The following is a 20640-nucleotide window of genomic DNA, read 5'->3' on the forward strand; positions in this document are numbered from 1 at the left end:
TGGCCAAGTAAATTATGCTATAGCCATATTAGGGACTGCTCTGTAGACATTAAAATGATACTATAGGGACTTCCCTGGTGGCTCAGTGGTTAAGAATCTGCCTGCCAATGCAGGGCACATGAGTTCGAGCCCTGGTCCGGGAAGATCCCACATGCCGTGGAGCAACAAAGCCCGTGCACCACAACTACTGCGCCTGCACTCTAGAGCCCGTGAGCCACAACTACTGAGCCCGCGTGCCACAACTACTGAAGCCCGCATGCCTAGAGCCGGTACTCCGCAACAAGAGAAACCTGCACAATGAGTAGCCCCCGCTCGTTGCAACTAGAGAAAAAGCCTGCACGCGGCAACGAAGACCCAACTCAGCCAAAAATAAATAAATAATTAAATAAATTTTTAAGCAAATAAATAAAATAAAATGATGCCATAAAAATGTGATTCCTGACATGTAAAAATATACTGTTGCACAAACTAAAAGCAGGTTATAAAGTAACAGTAGATTATGATTTCATTTTGGCTTAAAGAACATCTTTATATATGATTGTATCAGTATCCAAAAATGATCTGGGAGGCAACACACCAAGATCTGGTTAACAGATTAGTTCTACTAAGTAGGATTATAACTGCTTGTTATGTTCTGCTTTCAGCATCTATATCTCATGATCTATGTTCAGTAAGGAGTATGTATTGTTTTTGTAATAAGAAAAAAAAGACATTTCTTAATTTTGAAGGAAAATATCCAAACCACAAGCTGACTACTATATGACCTTCTGAAGTACAAAGCATTCATAAACTGTGCAGAGTCTATTATCATACTCCTCAGGCAACCCCAACAAGGAATGAAAAATCCCTCCCCCTGAAGAAAAGGGCATCAAATATGGCACAGTGGCACTTCCATCCTGGTAGCAGAAAATAAACAACTGGGGCCAGGATCCACCACAGCTTGGGTGGCTCACCTTTCTTTCCCCAGCTTCTGGGAGAGGCACTTCAGGTACAGTGACGGTGAAGGGGAGGACCGCTCTAGCAGGGACACGTCCGCTTTGCACAGGCTCCAGAAGAAGTCAGCTTCTCGGTGAATCACGCAGGCCCCGGGCTGCCTGGCCTTGGATTCTGCACTTTTCACTGATGGCCTATCCACCTCCAGGAAGCTGCTGTCCTCTAGCTGGCTCTCTGACGTCACATAGTTCTGAATAAAAAAGACCTTTGGCTTCCCTGAGAGAGAGGGGCATGCATCTGCCATGAACATCCTTCTGATATGATCTAAAGGGACCCCTGAGTGAGTCTGATCCACGCCAAACACGCTCTGGGAGCCCCCTCGGCTCACCAGGATACACACGAAGCTGTCGTAGTCTTGGTGTTGGGGCATGTGCGCAACTTGGCCAAGAATGTGCATTATATTTTCCACAGTGAGATGTAAGAAACGCTTGACTTCATAGCCCAGGGCAGTGAAGGTTTCCTCAAGAATGTCTGGAAAAAACAAACAAACATGAAAAACAACACAGGAGGGACTTCCCGGGTGGCGCAGTGGTTAAGAATCCACCTGCCAATGCAGGGGACACGGGTTCGCGCCCTGGTCCGGGACGATCCCACATGCTGCGGAGCAACTAAGCCCGTGCGCCACAACTACTGAGCCCGTGCTCTAGGGCCTGTGAGCCACAACTACTGAAGCCCATGTGCCTAGAGCCCGTGCTCCGCAACAAGAGAAGCCACCGCAATGAGAAGCCCGCGCGCCACAACAAAGAGTGGCCCCTGCTCGCCGCAACTACAGAAATCATGTGCGCAGCAAAGAAGACCCAGCACGGCCAAAAATTAACAAAAAAAAACACAGGAGTAAGAAAAGCTCAAGAAACACTGGGTAGCAATCCTAAACATGGTCTAATTACTTGTCTGTTTCTGCTTTTGTGTCATAGTTTGAGGCTTTAAAGGACCTAAGAACAGGGCAGGAGGGATAGAATCAGCCTAAAACATGAAATGTGTGACTTTCATGTCCCAGGTTCCCAGTTATGGTCTGTCCCCTGTTATACCACTTCCCCTGCCTGAGGCCACCACCGCATCTGGCCACGGGCAGAGACTGAGTCCATCTCTAGTCTAAACGAACCAAGAGAGGAAATACTTTTTCCTTTTAGCCAAAACAAAGTTGGGGATTGTTCAAAGGGCTCTTTCTTACAATAACTCACAAGTTCATAGGAATGGGTGCATTTGCAGCATGGAGATCTAAACCTAGATCCAATGGCCGCAGAAAGGGTGACCCAGGTCATGAGTTCCCTCACCTCCACCTGCTGTGAGCTGATCCGGAGGCCCCTGGATTTAAGCTGGGACCATTCCCAGACTCCCCAGCTCCTCTCATGACCTACTTCCCAGTGTAGCCTTTGACTGAGCAAGGGAGGGCCCTTGGCCAAGACGCCCTACAGCAGCGGTCCCCAACCTTTTTGGCACCAGGGAACGGTTTCGTGGAAGACACTTTTTCCACAGACTGGGGGTGGGGTGGGGTGAAGTTTCGGGACGATTCAAGCGCTTTACATTTATTGTGTACTTTATTTCTGTTATTATTACATTGTAATATATAATGAAATAATTCTACAACTCACCATAATGCAGAATCAGTGGGAGCCCTGAGCTTGTTTTCCTGCAACTAGATGGTCCCATCTGGGGGTGACGGGAGACAGTGACACCCAAAGTGTGTTTTTTTGTTTTGGTTTGGTTTTTTTGCAGTACGCGGGCCTCTCACTGTTGTGGCCTCTCCCGTTGCGGAGCACAGGCTCCGAACGCGCAGGCTCAGTGGCCATGGCTCACAGGCCCAGCCGCCCTGCGGCATGTGGGATCTTCCCAGATCAGGGCACGAACCCGTGTCCCCTGCATCGGCAGGCGGACTCTCAACCACTGCGCCACCAGGGAAGCCCGGAAGAGTGTTGTTTATGTCCAGTCTACTCCATGATCTCATTTTGGTTGCTGTCACTGCAGAAAACCCTGCTTCACAAAGATAGGATGTTGGAAATGAAAGCAGGCTTTTCCATGCTTTTGTGGCAATCTCAGGATATTCCACCTTGACTTTAATCCAGAATGTATGGAGGTCTGAAGTTGTCTCAAACATACTTTTAAGGCCACCATCATTTGCGATCTCAAGCAATTGATCCTCTTCTAGCGCAGACAAAGTCGATTCACCCAGCTTATTCACAAATGGGTTGCAGATCCATTCCTTCCCAGTTTGGGAGTCTTTTGTGGTTGGGAAGTAATGCTCAAACTCTTTTGAAAGCTGAGAGAGGTGATCATGCATCAGCTGGGAGAAAGAAGGCCCCAGTTCAGTCTCTTTCAAAATCTCTGCTAATGTTTGAAACATGTCAAAAATCCCAATGTTCACTCGTCACCCCCATAATTCCAGTTTGGCTTTGAATGCAGTCACTTTATCTGCCAACTTGAACACAGCTGTCGTTCTCCCCTGAAGTGACAGACTGAGTTCGGTGAGCAGGTTGAATATGTCACACAAGTAAGCAAGTTTTGCAACCCATTCTGTGTCACTGAAATTTGCTGCCAGTGGTGACTGTTTTTCTACAAGAAATCCCTGGAGCAGCTCTCATAACTCAAAAACTCTGGCCGGTGATCTACCTTTAGAAGCCATGTCACTTCTGTGTATAAGAGAAGACGTGTGTGCTCTGGGTCCATCTCCTCACAGAGGGGCACGAACCGATGTGAGTTAAGGGCATGCACTTTAATGTCGTTGATAATTTTAACCATGTCCTGCAAAGCATTGTTAAGTTCAGGTACCATTTTTCGGCTAGCCGGCATTTTGCTCTGTGGATGACACAGTGCGTAGACACACATTCAGAAGTGACCTCTTTGACCCGTAGTGAAACCAGAAAGCCGTCCAGTCATGGCAGCCGCTCCATCTGTGCATATACCAACACAAAATGCCCAATTCAGTTTTCCTGATATGTAATCATTCAAAGACTTGAATAGTTCTGCAGCTGTGGTGTTGGTTGGCAACAAAAGTGCTCATAATATATCCTCATGCACATCCTCCTGAAAAATATATTGCACAAAAACAAGCATTGTTGCCTTGTTGTCAACATCGATAGACTCGTCAACCTGGATTGAGTACCACGGTGACTCATTAATCCTCTCTAACAACCGTGCCTCAATATCTTCTGCTATTTCATCAATTCGTCTAGTTACGGTGCTAGCCGAAAGAAGAACACGTGCCACCTTTTGAACTGCAGCCACTCCTGAAAGCTCATGACACATGTCCTTAGCAGTAGGCAGGATCAACTCTTCACCAATAGTAAAGGACTTCTTAGCTTTAGCAATGCAGTTAGCCACTAAGAATGATGCTCTCAATGCAGACACATTTGATGAAGTGGTAGCCTTCAATGATTGTCTCTGTTCTTCGTGTTCACGTTTTTTTCTTTTGAAAAACTCCAAAGGCTTGTGGGGTTCTTTTTATATATAAATTTATTTCTTTATTTATTTTTGGCTGCGTTGGGTCTTCGTTGCTACGAACGGGCTTTCTCTAGTTGCAGCGAGAGGCGGCTACTCTTCATTTCGGTGCGCGGGCTTCTCTTGTTGCAGAGCAGGGGCTCTAGGCACGCGGGCTCAGTAGTTGTGGCTCGCAGGCTCTAGAGCGCAGGCTCAGTAGTTGTGGGCTTAGTTGCTCCGCGGCATGTGGGATCTTCCCAGGCCAGGGCTCGAACCCGTGTCCCCTGCATTGGCAGGTGTGTTCTTAACCACTGCACCACCAGGGAAGTCCCCAAAGGCTTGTCTTTTGACGCAGGGTGCTTGGTCTCCATGTAGCGAAGCAGTTTTGAAGGTTTCATGGCTCCGTTGGATAGCCAGTCGCCACAAATTATACAAAGCAGGTTTGGAGAATGTGAATCACCTGTTGCAATGAACCCATAATTTAAGTAGGACTCTTGGTATTTCCTTTAAAATGAAGCTTTCTTTTTGTTGGCAGTCTTAGAGTCTTCTGCTGTCTCATCATTGGGTCTTTCCCTCTTTTTTAAAAAAATTAATTAATTTATTTATTTTTGGCTGCGTTGGGTCTTCGTTTCTGTGCTAGGGCTTTATCTAGGTGCGGCAAGCGGGGGCCACTCTTCATCGCGGTGCGCGGGCCTCTCATTGTCGCAGCCCCTCTTGTTGCAGAGCACAGGCTCCAGACGCGCAGGCTTAGTAGTTGTGGCTCATGGGCCCAGCTGCTCCACGGCATGTGGGATCTTCCCGGACCAGGGCTCAAACCTGTGTCCCCTGCATTGGCAGGCAGATTCTCAACCACTGCGCCACCAGGGAAGCCCTTCCTCTTTTCAAAGAAGCTCTCCAGCACTGTTTGTTTTTTACCTATTTTGGCTAGGGTTAGCTTGAGGGCTTACCAAAACTGTGACTGAGACAAGTGCGCAGTACGGGAAAGAGGTGTGGACGGAAACGGTAAATAAAATAATGGGTGGGCCACGCATGGACTAAAGTAAGTGTTGGATTCTGACTTAAAGCCTGCCACCAGATGCAGCTTAACTGTCACTTGCCCCTCACTGATAGGGTTTTGATATGAGTCTGCGAGCAATTGACTTATTATGGTCACTGTGCAGTCAAACCCCTCTGCTAATGATAATCAGTATTTGCAGCCGCTCCCCAGCGCTAGCATCACCGCCTCAGCTCCGCCTCAGATCATCAGGCATTAGATTCTCATAAGGAGCGCGCAACCTAGATCCCTCACATGCGCAGTTCACAGTAGGGCTCACGCTCCTATGAAAATCTAATGCCGTCACTGATCTGACAGGAGGCGGAGCTCAGGCAATAATGCGAGTGATGGGGAGTGGCTGTAAATACAGATGAAGCTTCGCTTGCTCACCCGTCACTCACCTCCTGCTGTGTGGCCCCGGACCGGTACCAGTCAGTGGTTGGAGGGTTGGGGACCCCTGCCCTACAGGGCCCCCAGAGATTCTTCTCCTAGTTTCCAGGAATCCTGGGTTGACTTTGCCTCGAGAAGCAGTGTAAAGCAGTGGAAAAAGCAGACAAGCCTGCCTTCTAACACTGACCTCACCACACCTACAGGCTGCATTGCTTTAAGGAAGTGGGTCTCCCTAGCTTTAAGTGGAAGTGAAGATACCCACCCCATGAGGATGCTATGAAGATTAAGTGAGATAATACAAATAAAGCTCCTGGTGCTCAATAAAAATATTCCTTGTTCTCTTTTTAAAAATCTTTTTGTTCATCTTCTAGAAGTTTCTATGGCCTTGGAACCCTAGAAATCCTTCCCATCTACTTTGTTCCCATCTGCTCAGTTTGCCTTCATTGGAGAAGTAGGTACCGAATTGTTTCATCTTTCTAATAGCAAAGAGAGACATCTTTCTCTTCCTCATTCAAAAAGTCCACATCCTATTGAGCTACCCATTAAGTTTCTACTCCTTTTCTGAGGGATGCCTCCAGTTCTTAGTCCATTTTCAGAGCAGAAAAACCATTCTGTCCTAAGCCCAGAGGCTAAACAAGAATCTCCTAATTCAGGCTGTCATCCAAACTATTAGCCACTTCTCTGGATTTGCTTCCCTGTCTCATGACTATGTACCCACTTCTGTTCCTCCCCTGGGGTATGACCTTCCAGAAGTCTACGACTGCATTCACCCCAAACCAAACAACATGGTAGTAATCAGAGTACCTATAACTTCCACCAAGGAACAGAGGGGTCCTATCTCATACCAGTTTAGGCATCACACAAAGGGGTCAAGGGGAGATAAATAACTGAAGGTACATATAACAGTTTACTACAAATTCTCAATTCTCGACACTAAATGGGAACAATATGAAGTATGGATAGACAAATAATTCAGAGACTCACAGCTTCAACCAATAGTTTCAACTGTCTTGTCTTGCCAACTTTACCGACCACTAGTAAACTATAAAAGTAAAAGTAAGCAATCACAATTTCTCTTCTGGCTTCTCAGCAGGAAACAGGAAAAAGATTAAAAGTTGGAAAAGAAACACAGCCTTGGGTTAACAAAAATCTGGAATCCAAGCAGCCACTGGACAAATAAGAGCTGGCTTGTGTGCTCTTAATTTAATTCACCTAGCCTATGAGCAGTATCTGGACACAATCACATAGAGTCTTGTAGAACATTCCACTCAGGAGACCCACATCCTGCCAGATATGGCGGTTTTAAATAAGTCCATGATTCTTTGACACTCCTCCCTTAAAAAGATAGAGTGTAATTCCCCTCCCCTTGAATGTGGACCAACTTGGTAACTCATTTCTAATGAATGGAATGTGGCAGAAGAGATACAACGTGACTTCCAAAGCCAGGTCACTGTGGAACAACTCACTCTGGGGGAAGCCAGTTGCCATGTCTTGAGAACACTCAATACAGGTCCCCAATGCCATGTGGAGAGGCCTCCATGGAGAAGAACTTAGGCCTCGCACCAACCAGCCACGTGACTGAGTACCTGAGAAGCCCCTCCAAAGCCAATCAAGCCTTCAGATGACCCCAGCTGACATCTGACCACAATCTCCCAAGAGGCTCAGGGCCAGAACAACCTGGCTAAGCCATTCCTAAATTCCAGACCCACAGAAACTGTGAGAGATATAAATAAATTAATACTGTTGTTTTAAGCTACTAAATTTTGGAGTGATTTGTACACATTATCAGATAAATATTTCACCAGGTAAGTCAACAAAAGGGAATGATAATAACCATTCCCTAAGAATGTAGTTAGGCTACTTACTTTTCTCCTTCTGCCTGGCCCGTAGGTAAGGGTGAAAAAATGAATTTGTATATATATATATATATATATATGTCACGTCATAATGAAGAGATATAAAGAAGGTGCCAACCTCCTTAAAACCCTGTGATAAGTAAGTATTATCAGGAAATGACAGCTGCTGAAAACCTATTAAATACCTCACTTGTCCACATAGGATCTCAGAGTGGTAGAAAAGGCTTGGCAGCACCGCCCACTAGGCATGGCTTCTGAGGGTGTAGGCAAGGCTTCAGTACCCAGTTCTGTGCTCAGGATGAAACAAAGCGCTGTACCATGTGAGAGAACCTGGATTAGGACTCCAATGCCATCCCCACTGCTTTAGTCCAAACTCTCCCTTTCAGGAGTCACACTCTCCAGTCATGGAGCATTCTCTCCTCTAGGGGGCAGAAGCAAACAGAGAAACACCAGACGCAAAGCTCTGTTGTTTACTTGTTATCTCAGACTGGCTTGCTCCCCTCAAAAGCCTCTTTTCACTGATAGATTTAGTCCCTTATCAAAGTCCTTGAAAGAAAGCCACAGTCTCCCTTTCCATCCTGATATGCAGAGGTCTGGACAGAACACATGCTGTCCTGTGCCTTAATCTCTTTTCTTTATCTGGCCTCCCCACAGGTTCTGGCTGGAGCAGCAGCTGGGCTGCCACAAGGCAGTCAGCAGGCAGCTGCGTGATACGGGTGAAAGAGGAACAGTCTTGGAATCACAAGATCTGAGTTTCAGTCCTGGCTCTTCCACCCACTTACTGGTCTGAACCTTGCCTGGTTCTGAAAAAAAACGAACTGGTCCTGAAAAAAAACTAACTTATATTAGTAGAAGAGCTAAGAAGGAGATGGGAATCTGAGGTCTAGGGCAGGAAGTCCTTACCTAATAGAACAGAAGGAAAAGGGCTAAAAGCTGGAGGGGAATCCAAAAGCTATACAGGTCCCCAAGGCCAATCAGAGCACCAAATCTGGATGGGCCTCAGACCAAGAGGGAGCATCCCTTAAATATCCCTGTGGCAACAGTCACTCGATGGACACAGCCTGAAGTCATCACAGCTGGCATTTCCCAATAACAGCACATCTTTCCTCTATCAGTTGGTGAGGACTGATGCTAGCTGTTGTTCTCTCGGGCCAGCAAGAACACAGATATAGCCCAGTCTAATTTATAGGATCAAGGGGGTTGTGACAGTGTGACTTTGAACAAAGTACATCTGTAGTTTATTCATATATAAAATGGATCAATACCAATGCCTATACCGTGTCCTCCAGAAGGTGGCGGAGAGGACCCATTGAGATTTCTGTCAAGATGCTTTGCAAACTGTGAGTGCTTATTCAAATATATTAGTTTTAAAGAATATAGAGGCAGCCACTGCACCACAAATCATGGAGCCTGCCTGCGATGCATCTCTTGCATGGAATATACCTCCTCAGAAACCAGAGGGAGGTCTCTACAGTCTAAACTAAAACGGACTCAGAGCAGCCAGATTCTATGTCCCATGTATCAACAGTAACTTCCTCGTCCTTACTTGCAAATAGGGGAAGAAAAACATGGGTGTTGAGTTTGGAAAATAAAGCTTCAACCAACTGCATTAGTCCCACTTCTCCTTCTACCCACCCTGGAAACCCCACTCCTGACCCAGCCCTATCTCTCTAAAATTCAGCTGTTCCTTTATTAACTTCCTGAAATGATGAGGGATTTCTTCTGGCCTTGAAATTAGTACAGGGCTGTTAGTGAAGGGCTAGGATCAGCATTACCCACCCGTTTGGGGACTACTGAGATGAAATCCAAAGAACTAAATAAAATGTCATGATCTCATTCATTTAGAATGTGTTTTGACCGAAAATGAGCTCACATTTATCTTGACACTATCTAAAAAAAAGGATTCATTAAATAAATGTACAGAATAAATAAGAAGGAGGGGACGCTTCATCAGTCTATTTATGATCACTTATTGAGTACCTTTAATAAGCCCAGCTCAAGTTACTATAAGGCGCATGAATGGAACACAAGTGGGCAGGATATTCTTAGTGGAAAGGGGAGTTTTGAGGTCAAATGTGAATGAGAAATGCAAGGTTGACAAGACTTAACCAGGTTTCGTTACAGGAACACTGATCGGAAACTTTAAGGCCAATATGCACTGCAAATCTCCTAAAGAGGAACAAATTCTTTTTTTTTTTTTTTTTTAGCGGTACGCGGGCCTCTCACTGTTGTGGCCTTTCCCGTTGCGGAGCACAGGCTCCGGAGGTGCAGGCTCAGCGGCCACGGCTCACGGGCCCAACCGCTCCGCGGCATGTGAGATCCTCCCGGACCGGGACACGAACACGTGTCCCCTGCATCGGCAGGCGGACTCTCAACCACTGCGCCACCAGGGAAGCCCAACAAATTATTTCTTAAACTCACTTGACCCCAAAACTCATGTTTTACAAAGTTCCTCTTCCTGTGTTACAGAAACACTGTGATGAGGCAATACAGATGAAGTAGACAATGTAGTTCCTGTTCTTCAAGGAGCCCATAATCTTGCTAGAGAAGCAAAGTGTATAAATGTGCACAAAACAATGACTGACATGTCACATAGAACAGTAGGATTTTAGGTAAAATAGGAAATCAGAGTAGGGAAGATCAGTGTGGTCTAAGACACCTGGAGAGAAGATTATGGGAAAGGTGCAATTCAGCTGCGGCTCCAAAAAAACAGGGCAAAGGAAAGGCCCCCAAGTGGAAGGATGATGGTGAATATAGACAGAATAAAGAGTGAGGGAGGAAGCGGGGTTGTGGGGAGTGGGGCTTGTATAAATCTGACTTTCCACTTGTTCAGGGACACCAACAATCAGGGGTGTTACTGGACAATCCATATACACTCAAAATTATAAACTACTTTATAAATGTCTTTTTTTTTTTTAAGCACAAATGATCACTAGTAATTCCTTCTGGACTAGCTTTTCTTAGGAGAAAACAATATCAATAATAAACATGTCAAGAGAGGCTTCTGTGGTCCCTCAGGTGGCCTAAAAGTCCTCTGCTTTTCCACATACCCACCACTCCTATCCACAATTCCAAGGCCCCAAAAGCTCTGAAAAACTTAGGTTCTTTTCCCTGACTCATTTTGTGGCAAAACCTTTCCTGAACTGATGAGAAGCTATTTATAGCCTTTATTCCACTTAGTGTAAATATCCATTCCTTTTGCTGTAGAAATAGTCACATATTTGATTATGGGGTCCTGCCCTAGACCCCACTGGAATGTTCTATAAATTACGGTATGTGGGCCATGTCATCTTTCTCAACTCTTAAAACTTTAAAATTTTGAAATGCAAGGGTCTCCAATAAGGGATCGTGGACCTGTGATTCTTTCTACCCTAGCTTTATGCTGTCTGTGAAAAAAGGGTTTGCTATGTAGCACTGATTTAAAGGGAAATTTCATGAGTGATGCTAGGTTTCCAACTGAATGGCTGCTTAATCTCAGAGGATAAGAATGCCCAGAAAAAAAAGCAGACCACCACAGACTTCCTGGTCTTTTGCCCACAGGGAAGCTATTGTTAATAGTCTGCTAATCCCACAGGAGTTAAGAGGGGAGACCCCACTTCCTTGGCACTCAAGCTGGCAGGCAGCAGTAGCCGCTCCATGGGAACAAAGCCTCCATCTACCATCTCATGCGTCACTTACCACGTGTCTTCAAAGCTCAGGAGCAGAGGCCACAGTGGCTGCTCCGATCCCCCTTGCTGAGATATGTTTACATCTATCAGCGCAAGAAAATGCTACTGATTTGGGTTGTTGCCCATTCCACTAAGGGAAAATGAGGAGAGGAGGCTGGGTAATCCCAACGAGCAGCCAAGCTCCCATCAACACCAGTGCAAAGCTCTCTACGATCAACTCCGGGCTTTCAGGACTACTGCTGCTCTGTTAGAAGAGGAAGGTTACTTATGCAAGATTTCCCAGGGAAACATGCAGCATCTGCTAGAAGCATCTAAGCCTTAGCCTGGTTAAAAGTATAGAAAAATCTTCGAGCTTTTCAGAATGAGCAGGGAGAAGAGAGGAATAAACACGTCCTCTTAAAATCTGCAAACACCAGCTTTCATTCAGCAGCCTAAAAACCAGCCAGAGCCCTAGGTCAAGGTCCAGAGTCCAAGTGTCTGTGATGTGAGGCTTTCGCTTCTCGGCTCCAAACAAGAGCAAAAGTCCAGTGCTATGTCAGGGCACCTCAAAGCAGGGCCTCACACAGGTCTAGCTTTGCTAGGTCTCTGACACAGGTGATGCAACACTGAGGACACCAAGCACAAAGTCACTGAACTAATTAGCCTCAAAACCTTAAGTCTCCATGTCTGCTCCAAGAAGAGGTTACTGACTTCTCCAAGGATTCTTCTCAAGAATGAGCCACCAAACAATAACCTTATAACCTTATCTTTGTTCACAATGTGTCTCTGAGGCCAGACTCTACTTCATGGCCTCCATACCTGCTTCACAAGGGCCAAGCATGGTGGGGTGTTTTTGTTTTTGTTTTTAATTTGAATAATTAATGTGTCCAAACTTTAATATGAACTTATTTCTTTTTGCTTCAGTACTCTACCAAACTTATCTTTTACTGCAGTAACATGATTTGGTGTATCAACTATACCATTCACTGCTTTTTATATTTAAATGATTTTTTTAACATCTTTATTGGAGTATAATTGCTTTACAGTGGTGTGTTAGTTTCTGCTGTATAACAAAGTGAATCAGCTAAACGTATACATATATCCCTATATCCCCTCCCTCTTGTGTCTCCCTCCTACCCTCCCTATCCTACCCCTCTAGGTGGTCTCAGAGCACCAAGCTGATCTCCCTGTGCTATGCGGCTGCTTCCCACTAGCTATCTGTTTTACATTTGGTAGGGTATATATGTCAATGCTATTCTCTCACTTAGTCCCAGCTTACCCTTCCCCCTCCCTACGTCCTCAAGTCCATTCTCTACGTCTGCGTCTTTATTCCTGTCCTGCCCCTAGGTTCTTCAGAACCATGTATTTTTTTTTTTTTAGATTCCATATATATGTGTTAGCATACAGTATTTGTTTTTCTTAGTTCCCCAACCAGGGATCAAACCCACAACCCCTGCATTGGAAGGCGGATTCTTTACCACTGGGCAACCAGGGAAGTCCCAAGCATGGTGTTCTGCAACAGCAGGGGTGCAATAAACATTTATGGGGTAAAGGAAGTATAAATCTATAAAGGTTTGGGGAAATTACATATTCTGGATAAAAGTCTGATTTTTTTTTTTTGAGGACAGGAAAAGATAGGTATAAGAGAGTCTTCCAAATTCTACAGGTACAAAGGAATGGTTTTAGAAACACACCAAGACCAGTAGAGCTTACTCCTTCATTCATTCACCCAACAAATATTTACTGAGCTCCCACGTACCAGGCATGGTTCCAGGTTCTGGAGACACATAGGAAAAGCTCCCCACCCGCATGGAACTTACAGCAAAGTAGCTGAAAGCAGAGGCTTTGCAGTCAAGCTTTCAAATCCCAGCTCTATTACTTAACTAGAGAAGTTAGAAAGGGAGTTTATTGTGCTCTACTTGCTCACCTTGAAAATGGGGATAATAGTACCTATCTTGCAGTAATATTTATGAAAATTAAGTGAGAATCCCTGTAAAGGAATTAGCAAAGCACCTGACACATAGTATATTTTTAATAAATTTTACACCCTGGGACTTCCCTGGTGGCGCAATGGTTAAGAATCTGCCTGTCAATGGAAGGGACATGGGTTTGATCCCTGGTCCGGGAAGATCCCACATGCTGTGGAGCAACTAAACCCATGCGCCACAACTACTGAGCCTGCACTCTACAGCCCGAGAGCTACAACTACTGAACCCGAGCACCACAACTACTGAAGACGGCGTGCCCTAGAGTCCGTGCTCCACAACAAGAGAAGCCACCACAATGAGAAGCCCACATGCCACAATGAAGAGTAGCCCGCACTCACCACAACTAGAGAAAGCCCGCACGCAGCAACGAAGACCCAACACAGCAAAAAAAAAAAAAAATTTACACCCTGATCACTACCACCCTCAAGTTAGTCTTACCATATTACTGTTAGTTTCTTTCTTTATTTCTTTCTTTCTTTTTAATGGGTTTGAGAGAGTTAGATCCTTAGGAAGAGAGAACAATTAGTGGGCTGGTGAAGTGAACCTGGGCAAGAAGCTGTGAAGAGGAAGAGAATTTGAGACAGTTTTAAAAAAAGGTGGTGAAGGGGGTGGTATTTACCAGCAATCCCACTCAGGAGAATTGAAAATATATGTCCACACAAAAACTTGTATTAGTCAGGGTTCTCCAGAGAAAAGAACCAATAAGATAATACAGTGATATGTATAAGAGATTTATTACAAGAAGTGAGAGCCCTCATTTCTAGTAATAATGTTTATTGCCAGACTCCTGCACTCCTCCCAAATGTTCAGCGTTAACCAAGTGAGAAAGTTAACTAGGGAAGAGACAAAGGAAACCCCACAGGATCATCTAGACGAACTGGTGTCTAGACGAATTGTCTAGACGAATCATCTAGACAATCATCTAGATGTGGCCTCAGGCCCAGTTATTTGTATTGTTCCCAGAGGCAGGGAGAGCTTGAGTCAAGGAAGCAGATGTACAAATGCACCTCAGGCCAATACCTGTTCTTACCTCATCAAAGATGCCGCTGCTCCAGCTCCTAGAGATTCTGATTCTACTCTCCTTTCCATTTTTCTCTCGCATCAGGCCTTGTCACTCTCTGCGCTCCCTCCCCCTGGCGTTTGTGTTCAGATTCTCTTTCTCTGTCATGCCCGCTCATACCATGACTAGTAGTAGTCTCCCCAGCTATCCACCTGCGTATGTCCCCAGAAGTTACCCCCTCTTGGGGTTACCCCTTCTATTCCAGTTAGCCCCAGGCTATGGGGACCTGCCCCACTCCCCCATGAGCCCAGAGCAGGCCTCAGGACTCCAGTTCTCTGGTCCCTCACTTGTCTGGGTCAGGCTCCATGTACCAAGCACAAAGCCATGGCAAGTTCTAGCTCAGTGGTTTGCAACTAAAATTAAACAAACAAAATGGACAAATAACATTAACTGGCATTTAGTACGTGCTTACAGTGTGTGTGTCAGGCACTGCCCAAAGTTCTTTACAGGTGGGACTCATTCATTCCTCCCAACCTCCCTATGAGGTGGGTCCTGTTATTAACGCATTTTACAGATGAAAAACTGAGCTACAGAGAGGCTAGAAAAACTGCCACAGGTAACGAGCTAGGCCATGGCAAAGCCATGATTCATACCCACACAGTCGTATTCCAGGGCTCAACTCTGATCTCAATCCTATAATACAGAAAAATACAAATATACACTCAGTCCCTGCCTAAAAGAGGCCCCTAACTCAGTAAGGGAAGCAGACAGTGGATTATAGCCACAAATTCACAACAAGTCATGGCTTTATCTTTGTGATTCTCCTCATACAACAGCTACACATCCTGCACCAAGTCCAGTGGGGAACTTCCTGCTAACGCATGAAGCAGAACTGATTACAACCAAAAGAGGAGGACAATTACACAATCTCTTTTAAAGCAGGAAGTTACTCACTGAGAAAATATTTTCTCATTCTTATGTGAATACTAATGGCTAAAACAGAAAGAACACATCTTGTACATCAACTACACCTCAATTTAAGAAAAATAAAATTAAATAAATAAATAAAGGACACATCTATAGCTCAGGAGATAGCATTTCTCACATCCAACCAAATATAGGGCATGAGAAAGTGAGATCATACCTTAAATCCTGGGAAATTCAGCCTAATATTTGCTAATTTGATCTTCTGTTGGATTCTCCTCCCATAAAACTCACCATGGTACCATTCTTTTTTTTTTTTGCGTTACACAGGCCTCTCACTGTTGCGGCCTCTTTCGTTGCGGAGCACAGGCTCCGGACGCGCAAGCTCAGCAGCCATGGCTCACGGGCCCAGCCGCTCCGTGGCATGTGGAATCTTCGCGGACCGGCGCACGAACCCGTGTCCCCTGCATCGGCAGGCGGACTCTCAACCACTGCGCCACCAGGGAAGCCCCCCACGGTAACATTCTAAGTGAGCCTAGAAGACAGTTCTGACTCATTCTAAGAGAATATTGAGAAGCTGGACAACTGTGGAAATAGAACGAGCAATCCTTTCAAGGAAGAGATAAGGATTTCCCTGGTGGCACAGCGGTTGAGAATCCGCCTGCCAGTGCCGGGGGGCACGGGTTCAAGCCCTGGCCCGGATGGATTCCACATGCCGCAGAGCAATTGGGCCCATGATCCATAGCTACTGAGCCTGCGCTCTAGAGCCCGCGAGCCACAACTACTGAAGCCTGTGCTCCTAGAGCCCGTGCTCCTCAACAAGAGAAGTCACCGCCATGAGAAGCCCACGCACCGCAACCAAGAGTAGCCCCCGCTCGCCGCAATTAGAGAAAGCCCGCGTGCAGCAACGAAAACCCAACGCAGCCAAAAATAAATAAATTTATTTAAAATAAATTAATTTTTTGAAAAGAAAGAGATAAATAATTAAACTGAATGTTATTGTACTTATCTAGGCTCTTCTCCTTCTTTGTGATGCATCATCAGTGACTAATTCAGTTCGAATCAGACATCCAAAAACTGAGCAAAAGAATCGATTCAGATCCAAAGTTGACACACAGGGAGTACACACTCAGGCCAATAACCAAAGTCCAGGGTGACAGAACTGAGGAACACATTGCCTCTAAGTGAACACAAAGTTAGCCTATTTTTAATGTTCCCCAGAAAAGCTTTCAGAGTCTATCTAGGTGAAATGATGGGGTATCTGATAATACTGAAGCCAGAAAACGTTCCATTTTAAACCCCCCTTTGGATCCCAGGACCCCTCCCTGCCACAGCATCCAGCCTGGAAAGACAAGACTGAAGCTCACCAGCTTTCACAAAGTTTGCCTTTGTGCCAGAGACAACGCTATGTGTGCCCCCAACCTCCTTTCATTTTCTTCCTGACACACAACTTGTCTGCTGTGGTTGGATGGGGCACATGAGTTCTAACCAAAGGAATGAGGGTGGAAATGATGCCTATCGCTTTCAGGCCCGTCCCTAAAGTCTCTTGTGAGATCTTCCACTCGCTTCCTTCCTCCACCAGCCAGATAGAGAGGATCCTGAGGAAAACTCAAAGCCCTCAGATGATGACGCCACTCATGAGCACATGGAACAAAGCTCTACAGTACCACCCGCACCAGACTGCAACATGAGTGAGAAACTACCCTTCATGTGTGAAACCACATGCTGGCATCGGTTTGTTACAGCCGCTAGTGTGGCTCGCTCGATGGATACAGCTTGTGTGTGCCGTGATCTCACTGTGATCTCACTGTGGGAGCATCACACCTACCTGTGTCATTGCCAATGCAATCAATTATCAGGCATATTCCCAGGGGCTTGCTCTGCATATTGTATCTCTCTTCCAGTACGTGCTGGAAAGGAAAGCAGGGATTGTTAAAGACCCTGAACATTGTTCTTTTCCTCAAGGTTCCACCCATATGATCTTTTCTTTTGGATTTCCTTAAATTTCCTTTTGGCAGGTGACTCACTCAATAGACACAGGCTGAAGTCATCACAGCTGACATTTCCCTTCAATATCAACACGCTATTTCAGTTTCTATTTAATTTTAATAAAAATTGCAGTCTCTTTACGCATGTCTTAGCTTTGTGGGATAAAGATAATTTAAAACACAGAGAAAAGATGGGTCATATGTTTCCACAGTAACCTGAGATTGTACAAGTGATATCTTTCCAGACCAATACAAAAGGAGGCCTTTCTATTATGGAGAAGAGGTATCAGCGTAGAAAAAGTCAGAACAAGTCAAGGTTCAGTGTCACTGCTTACTTATATATTCAGCAATCACTCAGCTGAGAAGAGAAATGCCACTTTGGAATTTTCCTGCAAAGTTCACTAATGCAATCCATTTCAACATCCTTCTCTTTGCTACATCCAAGGTTCCCCCTTAGAACAGAAGAGTTTTCAGAATAGCACACCCTCAGCATCCTATTGTTACAAAGAATTCTTAATGGACAGATATTTTTAAAGCCATCAGTGTTCTCCACAGATACTGTGCTTACAATACAATACCAAATCAGATCATTTAATTCTGTACCTGAGGTAAAAATGCTTCTGATTCCTGAATGGATGTCTTCACTGGTTCTCCTGGGGGATGAGAGAGAAATCATTTACAAAGCTGAAGGAGAACTAGCCCTAATCCTAGTTCCTGCGGGCTGCGTTTCTTTATGTCACACCATTTTTCTTTCCCTATTTTCTTCCCCCTACTGTCTTTCTTTCCCCAGCTATACTCAGCCCCAAGCTTCTAACCTCACACTGAAAAACCTAACTGATAAGAAAACACAAGTCCCCATGCTAAACAGGGGTTATGTAGAAAAACTGCTTAAACAGAAGTAAAAGAAGGCTCTCCCTTGCCCTTCTCCAGGTAAGGACCCAGTGACCCGTGAGGTTTTAACCTGATAGGGAGAATTTAATAAACTAACCACCCACCAATATCAATAGCTTTACTGCATGTGCTGAAATTGTGCACAGTGCCTCAAGGGAACAACCTTAGAGACACAGAGAAGGGAAAGCTTTTGTGGGTTTGCCACTTATAGAACAGATGGCCATGTTTTCTTAGTCCAGTGATATTGGGAGATCACAAAATAAAACGTCAATGGTAAGATAGGGGACAGTGGGCTTAGCAAATATAGATGAACCTAGAGCAAACTCTGTAGATAAAAAATGACTTTACTAGTCCCAGGGAGGTGGAGAAACCACCAGTTTTGAAGCCATAAAGGGCTGGCTGAAACCCTAGCACCATCACTAACAAGTCCTGTGATCTTGGGCAAGTTTCTGAAGTCTCAGGGTGTGTTGGGTTTTGTTTTGCCTTGTTTTGTTTTTTAATCTCTGAGATGAGCATCTAATTTATGACTGCTGCAAAAATGAGAAATAATGTCTAAAGACAGGAAAAGAAAATGCCAATATTTGGTAAGGTTTGGGGGAAATGAATACTTTCAAATGGTAATGCTGTATAAGTTGAAAACATCTTTTTTTTTTTTTTCTTTCTTTTTGAGGTACGCAGGACTCTCACTGCTGTGGCCTCTCCCATTGCAGAGCACAGGCTCCGCACGCGCAGGCTCCGCGGCCATGGCTCATGGGTCTAGCCGCTCCACAGCATGTGGGATCTTCCCGGACCGGGGCACGAACCCATGTCCCCTGCATCAGCAGGCGGACTCTCAACCACTGTGCCACCAGGGAAGCCCTGAAACAGTCTTTTTAAAGGACAATTAGCAATACCCTTTAAACCAACATTCTGCTTCTAGAAGTTTATCCTAAGGAAATAATAGAGCACGTGTGCAAAAATGTCAAGGAGATGTACTGAAGGACTGTTTGTAATGGCCCTAAGCTAGAAAGAAACTAGAAGTCTACCAACATGAAATTGGTTAAATAAACTATGATACATACAGTGGAATACTATGCAATGTTAAAAAGGATATGAGAAATCTTTATGTATTTGATAAGAAAAGATATGCAGGATGTATTAAGTGAAAAACAGATTACTGAATAATGTGAATAATATGGAGCCAACGTACTTAAAAATTTTACATGTGTTTGTGTGCGTACGCCTACATATACTTACTAGAGGTACACAGATCAAATATTAACAGTGGCTATGTCTGATACTCAGAATTAAGAGGAAATTTCACTTTATCTTTTTGTATTTTAGCAATCATGGCTTAACAGAATTTAAAAAACACACAAAATAATATATGTAATATGTCCATCTCAGTTCAGGGCACTTAGCCCTTACTAAAAGTGCTTAATAAACTGTAGTTATTATCATCATCATCCAATTGAAATCTATTTGGAAGTCCAAAATAATATGAATACTTGGTTTGATTATTTTAAACTTCTATTAGATTAAGGTCAAGTTATCAGGATGCTTTTCTCTTTTACTAGCAAATGAACCACATCCGGGCCAAAGCAGGCAACTAGCTCTCCTAAGGACCTGCAGGGCTGTTGGGAGCCTCACTTACCTCACCTGTTTAATTACCATCAAGGGTAAACCTGTCATCAGGGAACCCAATGGAAAAAACACTGATTATTTTAAATTCCTATCCAAATCTACCAGGTCTCCCATTTTAAACAGCTAATTCTCACCACCTCACCAGTGTTTTAAGAAACATACTGTCACCTCAGAAATTAATTTGCTCCTCAACAGCTTTTGCTGGAGAGCTGACCTTTCCATAGGAAAGGCTGGGCATGAGCTGCTCCATCTGGCTGAGCTGGGCAGAATGCTTGCAGGTGCACACAGACAGCATGTCGGCTGAGTCATGAGGTGTTGCCATATAGAGGAGGTTTCCATCAGGCCGCTGCCCTGCTCTCTACCTTCAGGATCGCCCCTGCACACAAATTCCAAGCTCCTCAGGGAAGACTGAGTCCTCCTTATGTGTCTATGCAGCCCCACCTCCGGGAGTTCTTAAGTACTACAGTAAAAGACTGAGCCTCAGCCCTCACTTCAAGGAGGACGCAAGACAAGCAAAAAATACACTTCTTGAAAATGATGGGATCAAGTACTGATGTTTTAAGAGCGATGAGAGAGATCTTAAATCCCTTAAATCTTATGGTTGAAATGACTAGGTGTTTTTTTTTTCTTCCTTTCTTTGTAGGGGTGGGGAATGTCATCTGTACAGTATCTAGATTTATTAAATGGGCTATAAAACAAGATCCTAGTAACCTTTCTTCTTCCTGCTGCTAGATATTTGGTTTAACATGGCTCATTACCATGGCTAGATTAATGTTTAACATGGCCTGGTTATAGTTCTATTTCAGGTATAAATGTTATATCTCTTAAAAAATATAGTCAGGATGATGAAGCTGATGAAGTAAGAGGTGTTTAAATTCAAATAAGCTAATTTG

At 44.6% G+C, this 20640-nt stretch overlaps 1 protein-coding gene across 3 annotated transcripts in view; it reads right to left on the reverse strand.

Annotated features, from left to right (window-relative positions):
- Positions 1-20640, reverse strand: part of CFLAR (CASP8 and FADD like apoptosis regulator) — a 55548-nt gene that overhangs the window by 11084 nt on the left and 23824 nt on the right. For all 3 annotated transcript variants that reach the window (XR_009541098.1, XM_060152340.1, XM_060152341.1), the window contains exons 7-9: positions 17837-17886; positions 17074-17155; positions 954-1464 (exon numbers count right to left, since the gene is read on the reverse strand). Coding sequence is in view for 2 of the 3 variants with exons in the window: in XM_060152340.1 (XP_060008323.1) it covers positions 954-1464; positions 17074-17155; positions 17837-17886 (643 nt within the window). In the remaining variant the exon portion in view is untranslated. The remainder of the gene's footprint in view (positions 1-953; positions 1465-17073; positions 17156-17836; positions 17887-20640) is intronic.

This window comes from Lagenorhynchus albirostris, chromosome 6 (assembly GCF_949774975.1).
Source record: "Lagenorhynchus albirostris chromosome 6, mLagAlb1.1, whole genome shotgun sequence".
NCBI lineage: Eukaryota > Metazoa > Chordata > Mammalia > Artiodactyla > Delphinidae > Lagenorhynchus > Lagenorhynchus albirostris.